The sequence below is a fragment of the Hemitrygon akajei genome, chromosome 5 (assembly GCF_048418815.1).
Source record: "Hemitrygon akajei chromosome 5, sHemAka1.3, whole genome shotgun sequence".
NCBI lineage: Eukaryota > Metazoa > Chordata > Chondrichthyes > Myliobatiformes > Dasyatidae > Hemitrygon > Hemitrygon akajei.
The window spans coordinates 70390586-70410498 of record NC_133128.1 but is presented as its reverse complement, the minus strand read 5'-3'; the positions used below and the strand labels follow the sequence as shown (position 1 = coordinate 70410498).

At 40.2% G+C, this 19913-nt stretch overlaps 1 protein-coding gene across 3 annotated transcripts in view; it reads left to right on the top strand.

Annotated features, from left to right (window-relative positions):
* Positions 1-545: 545 nt before the first annotated feature.
* The window catches only part of map3k7cl (map3k7 C-terminal like), a 77743-nt gene continuing 58375 nt past the window's right edge, over positions 546-19913 (top strand). The window contains exons 1-4 of one of the 3 annotated variants that reach the window (XM_073045700.1): positions 546-653; positions 12213-12280; positions 12387-12451; positions 12852-12966. In XM_073045700.1, the coding sequence (XP_072901801.1) occupies positions 12268-12280; positions 12387-12451; positions 12852-12966 (193 nt within the window). In that variant the 5' untranslated portion in view covers positions 546-653; positions 12213-12267. Of the gene's footprint in view, positions 654-11933; positions 12281-12386; positions 12452-12851; positions 12967-19913 lie in introns of those variants that run through there. The other 2 variants (XM_073045699.1, XM_073045698.1) reach the window with 2 other exon arrangements.

Sequence of the window (19913 nt, the reverse complement as noted above, 5' to 3'; positions counted from 1 at the left end):
GTAAAGGCATTGCCAAGAATGATGATGGTCATGCAGAATGGTTTCAGGATATTCAATATCATTTACATGGCTCAAGAATGGGGTCGTGACACATGAAAGCCATCTACATAACTACCTAACACCTCAATTGTGAACCCATTCCGATATTATTCACAAGTTTCACAATTCATTTAAAAAAACCCTGCAGATGCTGGAAATCTGAATTAATAATAGAAAATGCTGGTTAGGATGCATCATCTTGATCTGAAACTTGAACTATGTTGCCTTCTCCCTGCCTGACCTCAGTGGTTCCAGTCAATAATGTGCCATGGATGTTATTTTAGTTATTACTTTGTTTGGAATGAGAGGAGGAAATTATTTTATAAATAAATAATTATAAATTGAAATTTTATATAATAATGAGGAGAATAGTGCCGGGCAAAGGTTTGGAAATGTGGGAAAATATGAGTATTAACTCTAATCTGCCACTAGAGGACAGCAAACAATTCCAGTCTGGTGAGCAATTCTTGAGTAACCATGTGATCAGTTGATTCTCTGAAATTACTCTGGTCATAACTGATAGAAACTCTTTGCAGCACTCCCTTACTAGGTTTGGAATGAGAGACAAAGAACACATGCATGTAGCAAAAAGGCAAAACAAAGAGGAAGAGAAGGTAGGTAAAATAAAGAAGCACTATGGATTTTGCTGTTGTGTTTCTACTGAGAAAACCAATGGGCTTTTTTTGCAGTATTATCATTCAGAAGAGTTTGTGTACTGTGAACACAGACCAAAGAGGAGTGGGCTGCCGTACATTTACTCTTGGTCTTTTGCTATTGGTTAAAATGAATGCCGTGTATAATGCATATTTCTCATTTACAGATGGCATTTTTTGTCATTATTTTCATGCAGTGAACATGACAATTTTAACTGTTTATGCGCAGTGTTAAATTCTCTTCAGTGGCAACAAGTACAGCACGTTGCAGGTTCAATCCAACTGAGTGATTACAAGAGTAAGTACTAGAGATTGATAATCACCAGCTGATTATTACAGACCAGGTCAAGATATAAGCAGCTTTCATTTATGTGGGAAATAATCTGTTGAATGAAACTATAGATTTAACAATGCAAGTCCTGAACACGTCCTTGGACAAACCACTGGTCTACACTATCCCTCAGGTTTTGGTGCATTTAGGAATTTGTAAACAAGTTTTGCCACAATATTGAAAGATGCCTAAAAGTGCTTCATGGAACCACAAGGAAATAGACTGAGCCAGAGGGGAAGATTAAAAATAATGAGCTCTGTGTGGATCATCAGTGAGAGGAAATGTAAGGAGAATGATTATTGAGATTGGGACAGCTGAAGGCACAGAGGACGAGTAGGTCAAAGCCATAGAAGTATTTGTTTTGGAGAGAGGTACAGAAGCTTGAAGGCACACACTCAGCAATTCAGGAACAGCTTCTTCCCCTCTGCCATCTGATTTCTAAATGTACATTGAACCCATGAACACTACCTCGCACTACTTTTTAAATTTGTTTTTTTGCACTACAGTACTTATTTTAATCTAGCTTTTTAATAGACACATATATATTTAATGTAACTCAGTTTTTTCTCTATATTTATCATGTATTTTGTTGTACTGCTTCTGTAAAGTTAACCAATTTCACAACATATGCCAGTGATAATAAATTTGATTCTGATCAAAACTCCCACCTACACATATGCTGTCTCCAGACTCATTCGCTCCCAAAGAGCTTCTTTTCTCCATCTTCATTTCTCAACGCTACATGATCTAGCTTGCTGGCTTCCACCAACTCAGATCCTTCACACCTTCTAGAAACCTATTTTACTATGTTAAATCTGACCACAATTTCACCTCACTCTTTGGCTGTAACCCTCTCCAACCCAACAAAAACGGCTTTAATAGTTCCTAAGGCACCGTTTCTTGAAGATGTCTTGGATACTATGGAGGCTAGTACCCATGATGAAGTGGCTAAGTTTACAAGTTTCTGCAACTTATTTTGATCTTGTGTGTTAGCAAATCCTCCCCCATTCCAGACAGTGATGCAGCCAGTCATGATACAATTGTAGAGTTTTTCAGTGCCTGAATTGACAAATCAAATCTGATGCTGCATGGGGCAGTGAATCATTTAAAAATAGAACTGGTTGTCCCCTATCTAGGAAAGAATATGAATTCTGAAATTCAGCTTTATTGAATAAAAAGCAGAGAATGTGAGCAGTCTGTGTCAGCCTTGGGCAAACTATGGTGGCTTTAGTGGTTGAAAGATGGTACCATAAGCATAAAATGTTGCTCAAGGAGTACTTGTATACAGCATGTTGCCAACAAAGATGTACCGGTAATCAAAAGGGAAACAAGAATATATTTTGCTTCAGAGATAGACAGGAGCTCAGGAATGCATTGAGGGCAACTAAATTGAAGTTTGCTGTCATGGTAAAAAAAATCAAAGTTCATTTCTCATCATAGAGTATGAGGCAGTAAGAAGGTGAGTTTAGCTACTTGTTCATTGGCAGAAAAAAGCAGCTATGTCAAACTTTTGTCTCCAGTGTGTTCTATTAGAGGGAGATTATGCCAGGGAGAATTATATGTAGTTAAGTCATAAAGGGTTCCGGATGATTAAGCAGGATTTCAAAGTTTACCTTCTCAAGGAGGCATAAAATCGACTCATTCTGAAGAATAACTGGAATAGGACACAGTGCAGGATTTGGTGGAGTCACCGACATCAAAGTAGACGAGAAGACATACTTGAGCAAATCAACCTCGGTGATATTGAATGGTTGATAATTAGACATTTAGGACGGGGTGGACTGTTGCAAGTATAATCAGATAATGCCGAAAGTACTCAGCTGATATGAAGAGAGAGAGAGAGAAGCAGGTTTAATATATTAGATCAATTACAATCAATTACTGTACACCACAAGTGATCACCGATCGGCATTCGATTACTGCCGCTGTCTGTAAAGAATTTGTATGTTCTCCCCTTCACTGCATGCGTTTCCTCTGGGTTCTCCAGCTTCTTTCCACATTCCAAAGATGCAGAGTTAGGGTCGGTAAATTATGGGCGGGCTATGTTGGAACCGGAAGCATGGCGACACTCGCGGGTTGATCCCAGCACAAAACTGACTGATTTGGTTTGGCACAAATTACGCATTTCACGGTATATTCACAGGTACCTGTGATGAATATTGCTAATCTAAATTTTAAAAAGGGGAAGGGTGGAGAACAAAGGGTTTAATGGGATAGAGTCCTGAAGAATCTGAATGGTGCAAGTAGTGGTGGTGCTGGCTGAGTGACGATGTGAAGTCGTGTTAATCACAGCTGATGACTTTGGAGAAAATGTAAATGCAGGACATAGAAGAGAGAAAACAAAACAATGCAAAGACTGTGAGAGGCAGAAAATCTGAAATAGACAAAGATCTGGAAAATATTGCATTTTCTGTTTCCTTCTCTGCCTTGGAGCATCTGCAGTGCTTTTTTTTTGCTTTTCAATGTGGGTGAAAGTAATTGGTGGAGAAGTTTTTTTTCTTTAATTTCCAGGTAGCTGAAATAAAATTTTGGTTAAAATTATATTAGAAAATTATATTTGGTCTTGACAGTGATGAGGACAGTGGGAGTGGAGAGCCTGCACAAGGTGTGTGTGTGTGTGTCTATATATATATATATATATATATACATATATTCATTCAGTGGCCACTTTATCACGTACACATATACACCTGCTTATTAATGCAAATATCTAATCAGCCAATCATGTGGCAGCAACCTAGTGCATAAAGGAAAGCAGACATGGGTGAGAGGTTCAGTTATTGTTCAGAGCAAACATCAGAATGGGGACGAAATGTGATCTAAGTGGCTTTGACTGTGGAATGATTGTTGGTGCCAGGTGGAGTGGTTTGAGTATAGAAACATAGAAAATAGGTCCAGGAGTAGGCCATTCCACCCTTCGAGCCTGCACCACCATTCAGTATGATCATGGCTGATCATCCAACTCAAAACCCTGTACCTGCTTTCTCTCCATACCCCTTGATCCCTTTAGCCACAAGGGTCATATCTAACTTCCTCTTAAATATAGCCAATGAACCGGCCTCAACTGTTTCCTGTGGCAGAGAATTCCACAGATTCACCACTCTCTGTGTGAAGAAGTTTTTCCTCATCTCGGTCCTAAAAGGCTTCCCCTTTATCCTTAAACTGTGACCCCTCGTTCTGGACTTCCCCAACATCGGCAACAATCTTCCAGCATCTAGTCATTCTTCATATCAAAGTCCTGCCATCCCAGGAATCAATCCAGTGAACCTTCTCTGTACTCCCTCTATGGCAAGAATGACTTTCCTCAGATTAGGTGACCAAAACTGCACACAATACTCTAGGTGCGGTCTCACCAAGGCCTTGTACAACTGCAGTAGAACCTCCCTGCTCCTGTACTCAAATCCTTTTACTCCTTCTGAGTATCTCAGAAACTGCTGATTTCCTGGAATTTTCATGCACGGCAGTCTATTAGAGTTACACAGATTGGTGCAGAGAACAGAAGTCACCCAGTGATTGGCAGTTGTGTGACTGAAAGTGCCTTGTTAATGAGAGATGTCGGGGAGAATGGTCAGACTGGTTCAAGCTGTTAGGAAGGTGACAGTAACTCAAACAACCACGTGTTACAACAGTGGTGTGCAGAAGAGCATCTCTGAATGCACAATACATCAAACCTTAGAGTGGATAGGCTACAGCAGCAGAAGACCACGCTGGATTCCACTCCTCTACCCAATGAAGTAACCACTGAACATAAGCTGAGGAGATGACTGTACTTTGGGTTGTGATGTTTACATGTAAGGAGAACAGGTGCAGTGAATTCTGAATGAGAAACCAAGGTTAAGATTCAACTAATGAAACTAATGGATTATCATGAAATGTGACTCCAGACCCACAGTAATGTGGTTGACTCTTAATCACCCTCATTTCACAAGCCATTCCATTCAGAGATGACTGAGGAGGGGCAATAATAACTGACCTAGCTACCAGCAAACATTTACAACAAATTCCAGTAAACTGAGCAATCTCGAGATTTCCTCTCTCCCCAGAATCAGTGTGTAAACTAGTGGCTAGAAGAGGTTAATCTGCAATAGCTGCAGATGCGAATAGTGTTAACTAACTGAGGAGCCCAGGAGCATATTTAAAGCTGTGGAAAGATGGGAGAGATACATTCAGAGGATTAGTACAACTACGAAGATGGTTCAAGTGTCAGTAATGATGCGAAATACATGAAGTTGGAAGCAGCAACTTAAGCATGTGGACCTTGTACAACTCAGAGCAATGAAGAGTGACAGAAAATCTGTAAGCGGAGTAGAGCAAAGTCCGGCTCATTTCAGTTATCTTTGGTGAACCTTATCTAAAACAAATCTTTCATTCAAAGAAATGTCAATGTTATCTAATGCACTCTCGCATTGTAATACATGATATATTTTTTAATCCTTTTCCTCAATGACTTCTTCCCAGCATCAACCTTTCATCTCCAGCTGGGCTGGTCAAAGTATGAACAGCTGCAGCTCCCTGGCTTGTGCTTCAGATGAACCGAGTGCAACCTGCCAACTTTAGGATAAATTGTTCTGACATGCTGTACAGTGTTTGAACAGTAGGAACCAGCAGGTGAAATCATGGTTAAGCTTGCAATTTTGAATTAACAGGTTAAAGCCATGGTAATAATTAAATAATACCAACAGGGCAATGTGCAGATTCCTGCTGGAAGTACTCAAAGTGTATCAAGAATCCAGTAATAGTCATCCAAGGTCACCATTGCTGAAACAAGATCACAGACCCATTAAATAACATTTATTTAATATCTATTTTTGCTTTCCACTGCTTGCAAAGCACAATTAAATAGGTGCAGGGTATAGTTAAAAAATAGCATAATAACTGCCCAGCACACAGCCAGCCAAAGCTTCATTACATTCCTACAGACTTTACATTGGAACATAATGTGCAAAGAGCAGGACTGCTTCTATATGGTGCTCAAGTTGTTTCAATCCTACTTGTTCTCAGATTTTGACTTAAGGTGTCTAAATACTGGAACTATTAAATCATATAACATAGACTTGAGATTCCTAATAACTACTTCTTACCATAAAATATTAGCATACCTTTAGTTTGCATACTTAATTAACTTTTATGTTAGATTCTTACATTTTATTTCTATTTGCTAAACAAAAATGCAATGATGCACACTTAGATTCTCAATTAGCTATGCTGATTAACAGCTGATATATTGGCCAACACTAACCTGGTAACCCAATGATTTGCATGAAGCCGGTTAAGGATATCTGGAGCAGCAATCTTCAAAAGTGTTCATGTAATGTTCAATATTGGTTATGATCACCTCAAAGGGAATAGTGACTGTTGTGTCAAAGGTGTTTCTCATATAATCTCATGATATTTAGGAACACTCCTTTGTAATCCACTTTTTAAATATGGAGTGGAAAGTGTTTTATTAATGTGCCTTCCCTTTTGCTTCACTTTTCTAGGTTAGGATAGAGGATAAGCAGACTTCATTTGACATTAGCTCACTTTGCTCTCCATGGGGACAAGTCTTCAAGCACTGAACACGAGTCATTCATTGTTCCCATCTATGTATTATTACAACATTTTGAAACACCTTATCAGGTACCAGTATTTTCAAGCAACACAACCTGCAAATGATGGAGGTGAAGTAAAAATTAAGCCCTTGGAAATCAGTAGAGGTTATTTAGGGTCTTGGAAATACAATTCAGTGAGTTATGGAATGATACAGTTCAAAGATCCTTTTCATCATCTTCATGGTAACCTAATCTTTAGCTCAATTCTCCTGTTTTATTCCCATAGTTCTGCAATTCTTTACTCTTCAGATACATACATAAACAATTTCCCTTTGAAAGCTAATATTAAATCTACCATCTTAAAAACATAAGAGCTTGAGAAGTAGAGGAAAATAACCTCACAAGCCTGATCTACCATTCAGTAAAATCCTAGCTGATTCTGTGTTGCAAGACCAATTCAAAGATCTATATTCTCACATTTTCCTTAGTGTCCAAAAATTGATTGAGTGCTGCCTTGAATTAATCAATAACTGAGTTACAGAATTCCAAGGACTAGTAACTCTTCATGTAACAACATTTCATCTCATCATAGTCCCAACTAGTGACTACTGATCCTAAATCAATATTCCCTGGTTTTTTTAGTCACTCTTGGGACTCTCTTGACAACCCTTCATAGGATCCTGCATGTCAGTTCCTTTTTTTTAAACGAACTCTTACCAGTTATAGATGAATAACACTCAATTAGTCTTCACAGGACATCTCCCCTCATCACAGCAATCAATCTATTAATATTCACTACATTGACTCTAAGGCATCTATATCCTTCTTTAGGTACAGTGTCCAAAACTGGGCACACTTATCTAAATGAGGTCTTGATCTCACCAAGCCCTGTACAGATTTGGCAATTTTATTCAAATTTTGTTTCTCAATTTGCCTTTCCAATTGCATTCTGTACATGAATGTTTTTGTGTCTTATGAACCAGATGGCTAGGATCCTCCTGCATAATAAAATATAATAGCTTCTCACCATTAAAAATACTGTTTTTTTCCCCTCATTCCTATTACTAAAATTTGTAACCTAGCAAATGCTCACATTATATTCTACCTGGTTCCTTCATTCCTCTTCTCTTAATTTGTCTGAAACTATTTGTAGACTAATTAACTGGTATTGGTTTATTACTGTAGCGTATACTATGATACATGAAAAGCTTTTCTATTACATGCCATCCAGACAGATCATTGCCGTTCATTACATCATGGTAGTAAAAAGAAAACAGGTTTTGTATTGTCAGCAAACTTGGACACATTGCACTCACATCTATCATCTGAGTCTTTAATATCAATCATAAATAACTGCAGGCTTAGTACTGATTGCTGTCACACCCCATGAGTAACAGTATCAACCCACTCAGTTTACTGTCAATCATTACCACAGCAATGGAAGTGTCATTTCCAACCTTATCAAAAGGACTGACTCACCAATCACCCGCTCACTAATAACCTGTTAGGTCTGCTTTTTTCAGATCCATTCAGCTCTAGCTTTGAACCCAAAAATACTTCTGAGATGACAGTGGTAGCCTTTGACATTGACGTCAAGGTAGCATTTGACTAGGTTCATCTTCAAGGAGCCCTGGTGCAACTAAAATCAACTGGCATCCAGAGAAAATGTCCCATAGTTAGAGTGATGCCTTGTGCAAAGGCTGAAGTTAGAAGAGACTTCAGGTCCAGGATAATTACATGAGAAACTGCTGAAGTAGTATCCTTGCCCCAACCATCTCCATGTGCTTCACCATAAACTTCCTTCCATCAGAAGGTCAGAAGGGGTTTGTTCATTGGTGAATGAATGCTATTCATAATTCTCTGGAGAATGAAGGAGTTAACATCTGTATGAAGCAAGACATAACAAACATTAGGCACGTGCTGTTAAGTGACAGGTAATATTCATATCGCATCAGTGCTAAGCTTTCACCATTTCGTACATCAAAGTATCTAAACATCTCCTTTCCATATTCATAGAGTCATAGAATTACACACAATAGATATGGGCTCTTTGGCGCAACTCACCCATGCTGACAAAGGTGTCTTCTGATAGTCCCATCAGTCTGTATTCAATAGCAAATCCATTCTCAGCCACCCAGGCATCACCGTGGTTGCAAAAGCAAGTCAGAGACTGAGAACTCTGCAAGAAGCCACTCCACACCAGGCTGCCACCATTTCCATCTTCAATAAGGCACATCAGGAATGTGATGCAATACTTTCCGCTCGCCTGGATGAATGTAGGTAGAGAAATTATTATAGCTTGACTTGGAAATATACTGCTGATCCCTTAGATCTTGCCAGTGGAGCCCATGTCCCAAAAACTAAATCAATAATAAAATTCCAACTCTCTGTTTTCTGTGCACTACCCCAAAAACCACATTTCAGATTATATTAAAAAAATACTGTTCTCTTTTTTTAACTTTATTTGCTGACATTTTTTGACATTCTAAACAAAGGAACTGTTTTCAGTTTTGAAACATAGAAATCTACAACACAATATAAGCCCTTCGGCCCACAATGTTGTGCCGACCATGTACCCTACTCTAGAAGCTGCCTAGAATTTCACTGCTGCATAACCCTCTATTTTTCTAAGCTCTATGTATCTATCTAAGAGTCTCTTAAAAGACCCTATTATATCCGTCTCTACCACTTTCACTGGCAGTGCATTCCACGCACCCACTCTCTGTGTGAAAAACTTACCTCTGACATCACCCGTTTACCTACTTCCAAGCACCGTAAAACTATGAAAACTATGCCCCCTCGTGTTAACCATATGTTAGAAACATTTCATGATTTTGAAATCCTGCATCAAATCCACCCTTAACAGTTTGGTCTTTGTACTTCAGCCACAGGTGAAGTTCTGGAAGTCTGGATGGCAGTTAGCATACCACTATTTAAGAAAGGCACCAATGACAAGCCAGGGAACTACAGGCCACTGAGCCTGGCCTTAGTAGCTGGAGGGGATTTTGAGGGATATGATCTTCCAGCATTTGGATAGACAGATCTATTAGAGTTTCTTGAAGAGGCATCCAGAATGGTGGATTTGTTTTTATGGATTTCAGCAAGCCACTAGGTAAAAACCTGCACAGAACACTAGTCTGGATCAATAGCCAGTGGAATCCAGGGAGAGCTAATTAAGTGTATGCATAATTTGCTTGATGGTAGAAAGAAGAGGGTGATGAGAGAAGGTTTTTCTTTTTCAAACTGGAGGCCTGTGACAAGTGGTGTGCTATAGGGATTGGTGCTGGGTCCATTTTGATCATTTATATAAACTCTGAGAATATACATGGCATGGTTAGTAAGTTTGCAGATGGCACTAAGTGCCATGGACAGTGAAAATGGTTGTCAAAAGTTACCGTAGTGAGCCAGCAAATGGAAAGTAGCATTCAATCCAGATAAGTGTGAGGGGCTACAGAATGGGAAATAAATCTAGGCCAGGAATTTCCGAGCAAAGGGACCTGTGACTACAAGTACACAGTTAAAGTTAAAGTCATAGGTAGACGTTGATGAAGAAGGTGTTGGCATGCTGGCCTTCATTAGAAAGGGCATTGAGTCTCAGAGCTGGGACATTATCTTGCAGTTGTCCAAGACATTACTGTGGTAAACTATGTATACCTGTCTGGACACGCCCCTCTGCTGACTGCTCCTGTGGCTCCTACCACAGACCCCTGTATAAAGGCGATTGGAGGCACTGCTCCTCCCTCAGTTTCCGAGATGTCGTGCTCCCTTTTCGCTGTTAATAAAAGCCTATCGTTCACTTCCAGTCTCCTAGAGTTATTGATGGTGCATCAATTACTGAGACTGCATCTGGAGCTTTGTTATAAGGAAGGTGTTATTAAACTGAAAAACAGTGCAAAGAAGAGTTATGAGAATGTTGCCAAGAGTTGAGGGCCTGAGTTATAAGGAGAGGATGTGTAGGCTTAGACTTTATTCATTGGACCATAGGCAACTGAGGAATGTTTTTGTAAGATGTATAAAATCAAAAGGGACGTACTTAGGATAAATACACAGTTCTTCCCAGTTAAAGGGAACCAATAGCTAGAGAGCATAGGTTCAGGGTGATAGGGGAAAGATCTAAAAGTGTCCTGAGAGGTAATCTCCACATAGTGAATGTGCTATACAGAACAAGCTGCCAGAGGAAGTGGTTGAGGCAAGTACAAGAACAACATTTAAAAGGTATTTTGAGGGGTCATTGGATATGAAAGGTTGAGTGGAATATGAGCCAAATGTGAACAAATGGGTCTAGTTTAAATGGGTATTGTGGCCAGCATTGATAAGTTAGGCCAAAGGGACTTTCTCTGTGCTGTATTGAACTGTATCTCTCAAGTTTTGACTGGAACAATCCCAGCTTTTAAAGTCTTATAAATGCTAATAACTGACATCTCATGTGCCTGGTGTCTTACCAGCGTGTGTTCTTCACAGTTTACAAGGCCTTGACCATATAGTATGGCATCCTAAATGGCTACAATTGTGGCCTAATTAGTATTTTACAAATACCTTCAAAGAGATGAACAGTATCTTATTAAAATGACATTTGGCTAATGACTCTGCACATTAAAAGATTAAAAAAGAATGTAAGTCACTATTCAAACGTACAGTGATAATTTCAAGCATTGACAATTCTTCATTAGTTTTAGACTTTGTGGCAATGCATGTTGATAATGAAATTGCTGGAGTGAGGTACAGTGACCAAGAATGTTTAATATAATCTATCAGGTAAGGATGGTACGATGTGCTTCCCTATGGAGGTGGAAGAAAAACTGAAGGACAGGTCTCATGAGGTCACTCTCTTGCATTTATTAGAAGCCAATTCCAGAATGGCATTAAGGGGGTTTATTGCCTGTCCAGTTTGCTAGGGAATGGCATGTAGCTTGGGACAAACTAAACGAAGAGGAGATATAACAAAAAAAGGATGATTATAAATAGCTACTAGAGCCCTCAAAAGATTAATTACTTATCTAGCTAGCTTTAAACCTTTATATTTTAATCCAATCTAAGTTTTTTTTTGGTTTCCAAAACCATGACCATAATTGCAAATGTCTCCTCTATGATCTATAAAACTCCAAGAATTTCCCAATATATTTAAGAAAGTGTCCTTGATTTTACTAACAAATTATGGCTGGAGGTTGACTGTCAAATTCAGCAACCAGTGCTATAAGTGAATGCTGTATCTCAAAATGTGGTTATTTGATCTGAGTTGCAGAAAACATGCCAAAATATGTAGAGGACTTTCGAGTCAGATGAGGCTGACACCTGTCATTACTGTCATTCAAGTGTACTACCATTCTGTCATATTGTGCAAAAGCACAGGCACACAGAGCCTCAGTTTGGAAGGCTGCATCATGGTACATTAACGTACTGTTGCAGCTGCAGTCCAAACAAGCTATGTCACCCTGTGCTAATTGGGGTCACAGGCATTTTTACTGACTGGAGTCATGTCGTTTAAAGGAGTTTGCTGCATTGAACTGAGACAGATAGCGTCATGCTGACAATCGTTTTCTAGTTTCAAGACAGTTTGTGCTGTAAGGTTTATGGACAATGTGATGCGAGGCACACACTGCAGAAAGGAATTTCTGTGCTTTTGTGGAAGTGAGTAAAATTTGGTGCCTTTTTCAGCAGAAAAAGAAGAGGAAACCCAGCTGGCAGAAAACAGGCCCAGAGGAGCCCCAAGCCCATGGGAAGTGCAGGTAACGGCATGCTGTCTGCCAACCGCTTCATTACCTATTACACTCTCAATTTGTTGCCACACAGCATGTGCTCTGTCTCACATTTGATCTTTAATGCTCCACCAAGGCAAAGACCAGTCAAGAGAGAACTCCGTCCAGAATCTTGCATTGGCAGGTGTAGAACTGAGGAAGGTAAGGCAAGGGGTGTGGGCTGTGTGCATGCAGTAAATCTGAATTGTGCCTTTATAACAAAGGGAACAATAGTTTACTCTTGGTTTTCTGCAGTTTGTATGGTCAGTTATGCTTGCTTTATGATGACTGGCAAGCACGGCTGTAAATGTTTGAAGTTATTACTGAGAAGTAAGATATGAGACACTCAATGAACGCTGATGTTTTCTGTGCCTATTTTATCATTAAAGATTATTATTAACTTTACTTTCACTTTTACATTTGCGATTTGAAGGGAATAGTTTCTGTTTAGCAAACATACTTTAAGGAGAGTGATGGTAGTTTACTCATTCAGTGCTTTAAAGACTTTCTAAGTAAATACAAGAAAATTGTACTGAATTGCACTATTTTTTGAATTGCACAGCATAAGAGCAAAAACTACAGTCAGACCTCTAGTACTATTGGCCATATGATTACCACAAGGAGGCTACCTTCAGATAAACCTGTCCATATTTCCCTGAGCCTAGATGACCTTACAGGTATGATAATACTTTTAAATTTCTTAATGTCAAGGTGAATACTCTTAAATGTAATCCTTCAGTCAACACTTCAAATCTGAATAATTATATTATAAAGAGAAAACTTACAAAGTATTTAACTTAATGAAATAAGAAGCTTGAAAATGATGGATGTTTTATCCAATGGGAAAAGAGAATAATAAAATAATAATAATGTTGATATGCTAGAATACAACCACTGCTGTAGCTGATTATTAAAATATTTTATATTTATCATATTTTCTTGTGACATAGAAGTGATAATTTAGTCTTTAAATGTGCAAGGGTTAATTATGATTAATTGTAAATGAAAATTGACATTGGTTGAATCATCATTTCAATTTATTTTTGATGACTGTTTTTTTTCCATTCTCTGTGTGCTAAATTCAGGATGGCCATTTAAGCAATACAGAATTATGTATGGCAGTTTCTGTTATCTGATGTGATAGTAGATGTGGATGAATTTCTTAATCCAAATAATTCATGGCATACCAAACAAGAAATGGAAACTAGTAAAGAAAACTACATTACAGTAATGTTATCCATTATGCACATTGCATAAACTTCCTTTCTGAGTGTTACAGAGCGGTTTTGCTTAAAATTCTTTGGACCTTCATTTGAAACAATGGTTCTTAGCCTGGTACCTTAATGACCAGACACTTCATTCCTTCTTAAAATGGGTGAACTTACAACAACCATTTGACATGAAATCAGTGGACCTTTTACATCTAAAGTTCAAAGAGCAAGCATACACAGAAAAACAAAGAAGTACAATAGAATCAGTGAAAAGCTGCACCCCAAGACTGACAAATTGACCAGGTACAAAAAGAAACATGCAATAATAAATAAATAAATAAATAATACCGAGATCATGAGTTGTAGAGTCCTTGAAAGTGAATCCAAAGGTTATATTCCATGATCATTTCTGTTATCTGGTGAGTGAAGGTGTCCATGCTGGTTCAGGAATGACAATTCCTGAACCTGGCGGTATGGGACCTAAGGTTCATGTACCTCCTTCCTGATGGTAGCAACAAGGTGAGAGCATGGCCTGGATGGTGGGGATCTGAGTTGATGGATGCTGCTTGTGGCAGCATTTTTTGTAGATGTGTTCAATGGTGGGGAGATGTGATGACCTGGGCTCTATCCACCATTTCCTTGTTGGGTTTTCTGTTCTTGGGCATTGGTGTTTCCATACCAGACCATGATGCAACCAGTTAGGATATTTCACGCTGTGTATCTATAGAAGTTTGTCAGAGTTTTAGATGTCATGTCAAACCTGTGTAAACTTCTAAGAAAGTAGAGATGCTGCCCTGCTTTCTTTTAAATAGCATTTATGTGCCAGTCCTAGGAGAGATGATAACACCGAGGAATTTAAAGTTACTGACCCTCTCCATCTCTCATCCCCTGATGCTCACTGCTCATGGCCCCTCAATTTCTTCCTCCTGAAGTCAATAAGCAGTTCTTTGGTTTTGCTGATGTTGAATAAGAGATTCAATAAGACCCCCCCCCCCCCACTCTCGGCTTTCCGCAGGGATCACTCCCTACGCAACCCCTCCACTTTCGGCTTTCCGCAGGGATCGCTCCCTACGCGACTCCCTTGTCCATTCAATCCCCCCATCCCTCCCCACTGACCTCCCTCCAGGCACTTATCCCTGCAAACGGAAGAAGTGCTACAACTTGCCCCCACACTTCTTCCCTCACCAACATCCTAGGCCCCAGACAGTCCTTTCAGGTGAGGCACCACTTCACCTGCGAGTCAACTGGGGTGATATACTGTATCCGGTGCTCCCAATGTGGCCATTTATACATTGGGGAGACCCGCCGCAGACTGGAAGACCGTTTCGCCGAACACCGGCGCTCAGTCCTCCAGCAGTGGAGTGATCTCCCTGTGGCCACACACTTCAATTCCACAGACCACTCCCACTCCGACATGTCTGTCCATGGCCTTCTCTACCGTCAAGATGAGGCCGCGCGCAGGTTGATGGAACAATACCTTATCTCCCGCTTAGATAGCCTCCTTCCTGCCGGCATGAACATTCAACTTACAGACCTCCGTTGATATCCCTGCCCCCCCACCTTTACCCCATCCCTATCTATAATTTTAGTCTGGTTCTCTTTCTCTCTCTTTTTTCCCCCTCACTATAATCTCCCCCCAGCCCTACCTTTCTTTCTCTTTTTTTCCCATAATTCTCCACCTTCCCCCTAGCCCATTTCCCTCCAGCCTATCACTTCCCAGCTCTCTACTTTATCCCTCCCCCCCACTTCTTATCCCCCCCCCCCCCCGACCATCCCATGTTACTTCACTCCTGATGAAGGGTTTCGGCCTGAAACGTCGTTATTACCTCCTCCCATAGATGCTGTCTGGCCTGCTGAGTTCTGCCAGCATTTTGTGTTTTTATTGAATAAGAGATTGTTGTTGTGGCACCATGCAGACAGATTTTCAATCTCCCTCCAATATGCCTATTCAATTCCATAGACAAAGATCAGCCCCTCACCCTGCGAGGCCACTCATATGCCAATCAGGGGCCCCACGTGGTCAGTGCAAGGTTATGTGTCAATGTCAATGCCAGGCCTGGCTCGTTTTTTTTGTATGAAGTTGTGTTTCTGTAATAAGATGTCTTTCAGTCTCAGCTTTCAAGAGTGTGGTAAGGTGCAGGGCTGCGACACAGTTCCACGGTGTGCTTTATTCAGTATTAAGGCCATTATCATTCAGTATAAATCAAAGGCTTTTTCCAGGTAATGCAAACTTCTGTCTCACTCATTGCCGGGTATTTCTAACTCCTTTCTCCCTACTGCTAAAGCCGGTCACTCATAAACAGTGTTAGTAGCCAGGGCCTTCATATTGGGGGACACTGTAACACAGGTTTTCAGTCAGCACCATTGCTTAGACCTCCTCCATTCACCAGCACAACCAGTCTGACTAATCGCACGAGGTGTCAGTTTCATTTAGTGGCATGGTCCTTTGGTGAGATGATCTATCTAATGCAAGACAGTGTCAGGTGAATCCATCTCAATGCTTGATTCGCTCAGTGGAGGAATCTCATTACATTCAGGGATAGAGACCAGCTGCTTATGCTGTCCCATAGCTTGCACCAGATGAACATACAACAAGTAGGTTGGAGTTGAGCTGAAATCCATATATTGTATTTATGACCAATTTTCCTCATCAATTTACCAGAGTAGTTACATCGCATGTTTGGCTGTGCTCAGAGGTGAGAACTTGCACGCAAATGAAATTCTAAATGTCAGTGACAATCAAAAGGAATTGCTGCAAGGAATGTTTTGTGAACTGAATACCAGACCAGAAGTTCTGTTGAGCTGCAACCAAATCAAGAAATGTGAGCTCAGAAATCATTGCTGGGTGTCTGTGATAGAGGAAGCTAAAATAGTTCATGCTTCACAAGAAGGTTGAACGCCCTGTCCTACACACAAAGCACGGATCTATGAATGGAAAAATAGTGAGTATGGGGCCTCAAAGTGCATACAAAGCTAGCAAAGCTCAGGGGAGAAATAGAGAGTTAATATAATGCATCTAAAATGCCCTACCCACGGCAGTATCCTTGCAACTGCTTTAATATAACCATCTCTCACTCAGTGTTGGGGATACTCACTCATTATCAGGATACCATAGGATTCAATGGCCTGAACTCCAACATGCATACAGGCTCATCTAAGTTGAAGTTGGATGCATTCAAGTTATATAATATTTGACAAACACTGGACAGATCAGCCAGCAGATGCAGCCATATCTACTGATACCTTTCTCAGAGAGACACAGTGCCAGTGTTTTACTGCTAGCGTTTAGTGCCAGGATCTATCTGATTCAGTGCCAGGCTGTCTCAATGCCAGAATTTCTATTGCAAAGTTGAGGGTCACTATATCAGTTTCTCTTTAATCTAATGCCAGGGTGTCTCTCCCTTGGTGTCATTTCCAGGGCTTCTCTCACTGAATGCCAGAACCAAGGTTCCTGACTCTGCACCAGATTGTTTCCTAATCAGTGCAGGCTCTCTCATGTTTTGGGTCCAACCTCTTTCAGCAAGCATCATTGCTGCTTTTGCTTTATAATAGGGCCTATCTCACTCAGCACCATTGCTAAGGTTTTGCTAAGTCAGAATCAATGCCCTTCACTCTTTGCCATGGTCTGTCTCAGCAATATTTCCATAATCCCTCTGTCTCTTGCACGGTATCAGGTTTTTCTCTTAACCAGTGCCAGGTTGTGAATGACACAGGGTCAGAGTGTATCTCACTAAATGTCACAGCCACACTCTATAAGCCATGCTATTTCCATGACAGGAGCCTTTCTCCTGCAGTATATAATCCATGTGCATCTCTCTCTCTCTCTCTCTCTCTCTCTCTCTCTCTCTCTCACACACACTCACTCACACACACTCACTCACTCACACGCACTCACTCACACACACTCACTCACACACACTCACTCACTCACACACACTCACTCTCACACACACACCTCCCTTCATCTCTCTCCCCCTCTCTCTCTCTCTCTCTCTCACACACACACACACACACACACACACACACACACACACACACACACACACACACACACACACACACACACACACACACACACACACACACACACACACACACACACACACACACTTCCCTCCCTCACTTAATGCCAGGATAATTTTTGCTTCATTCCAGATTCCCCATCACCTAGTATCAGTATCACAGACTTCACATTCAGTGCCAAGGTTTGTTTCACTGAATTCTTTCACTGATTGCCAAGGTCTGTATCTCATTCATTATAAAGTCACTCTGCTTTTATCAATCAGTGTATCTTGCCTTTTTAATTCATACATAAGACATGGATGTCATTAGCAAGCCCATTGCTGATTGCCCCTTAAATAGGAAGGGATATGTTGTGCCTTCACCTTTATAGTTTATATGGAGATGTTCACACACACTCTGCTGTTAGGAAGTGACACAGGCAATGTATTTTCAACTCAGTGTGTTCTGGAGGTGGTATTGTTCCCATGTGCCTTCTTCCCTTTTACTTCTAAGCTGCAGGAGAATGCTTGTTTGGAAAATGCTACAAAGAAGCCGTGACAGGTTTAGTGGTAGATCTTGTAACGGGCACATATTGCAGCCACAGCTCACTGATAGCAGAGGAAATGGCTCAGGGTGCTGGATATGATGCCAATCAAACCAGCTCCTTTGTCCCACACAGTATTGAGTTTCTTGAGCATTGGAACTGCACTCATTCAACCAACCGCAAAACATTCCATCACGCCTGTCTTGTATTATGCTACAAGATACCTGGCTTCTGATCTGGTAGCAGTAATGAATGCCAAGGAGAAGTGATTAAATCTTCTATTAGAGACGCTCATTGTTTGGTACTTGCATGACGTAAAAACTATGAATGATTTCCAGGACTTAATGCACCCATATACAGACGGCTTTCTTTAACAGGTGAACTGTAAATGGAATTGAACTCAGTTTATGAACAGACCCACTTAAGAATTTAGCATGGATGGAGGTATTTTGAACCAAGTAAAAGCAATTTTGCCTTAGATTGCTCTTGGGGATCCCTGCAGTAATATCCTGGGACTCAGCTGAGTGGCCTGAAGTGACTCATGCCACAACCATCTTTTGCACAAGCTCTGAACTACAGAGAGCCTTCCTTGTGAATTCCATTTCCTTCAATTTTATTTCAGCTCTTCGAAGTCATATTTGATTTAGTACTGGTTTAATGTCAAGGTGAGTTACTCATCATCCATGTTCCAAATGTAGCTCTGATATCCATGTTTGAACTGAAGTTCTAATGTAGTCTAGAGCTGCATAGTTCTAGCAGAAAGCTAAATTAAACCTCAGTACACAGACTTCTGGTGAGTAATTGCATTGGCGATCACCAACAGCAATCTCTTCAATTGCTCATTGCACTTTATATACAATAAATAGTGCTCAAGTCCATATCCAGCCGAGGCTTTGGGCCTACTCTGGGCTGCTCCAGCATTCGAATCTAAGGACTCATTTTTTTTCAGAATGTTGTTGCTGGCTTTATTGTTTGTATGATTTTTTTTTCTCCTTTCTCTGCCTATCGGGTGTTGGTCTTTATTTTACTTTTTAAATAGGGTACTTTCGGGTTTCTTGCTTTGTGACTGCCATTAAGCAAACAAATCTCAACATTATATAACTTAAACATCCTTTGACAATAAATGTACTTTGAAACTTTTAAAAAAACCCATAATTTTAGAATGAAGTTTATTGATCCTCCCATCATCTTGACTTCAAAATCAACTTTAAGCCTTAAAACCCTAATTACACTACCTGGTCCAATCTGGTTTGCACACTTTATACAGCTGATGACATGTAATCCTTACTAAAATCATTAACTTACAAAAATCTAATGTTCGTAATTTTAAAATTTTATATCTCCTATAAATCAATAGAGCATCAATTGGAACATTAGATAGACTAATAAAAGTAGTTTTAAACAGCACCCCTGTAATCTGGGAACCACACAGCCAATTTGAGCACAGCGAGTTCCCCTCCCCCCAAATTCGGTAATGTGATAATGACCAGTTAATCTATTTTACTTAAGTAACATTGAGTTAGATCAATATTGTCCAGAATACTAAGATCAATTACCTGCTCCTCTTCAATCGTGCCAACAATTTTTTTTATTAACTCTTCAGAACAGAAAGGACCTTCTTTAAATTTTTTGAACAGCCAACAGCACTTATGACAGTGCAAAACTCCTTCACATCTATACAGGAGTGCAAACACAGATATTTGTGCTTTGGTCTCTTGGGTGGAATTTAAACCCAGAACCATCTGACTAGGAGGTGTAAGTGTCACCAACATAGCCAAAGAAAAGCAGGCAGCCATTTTGACAACTTGTGCTGTCCATCTTGACCGATCTGATACCTATCACTGGTTAACTAACTGATAGAGAAATC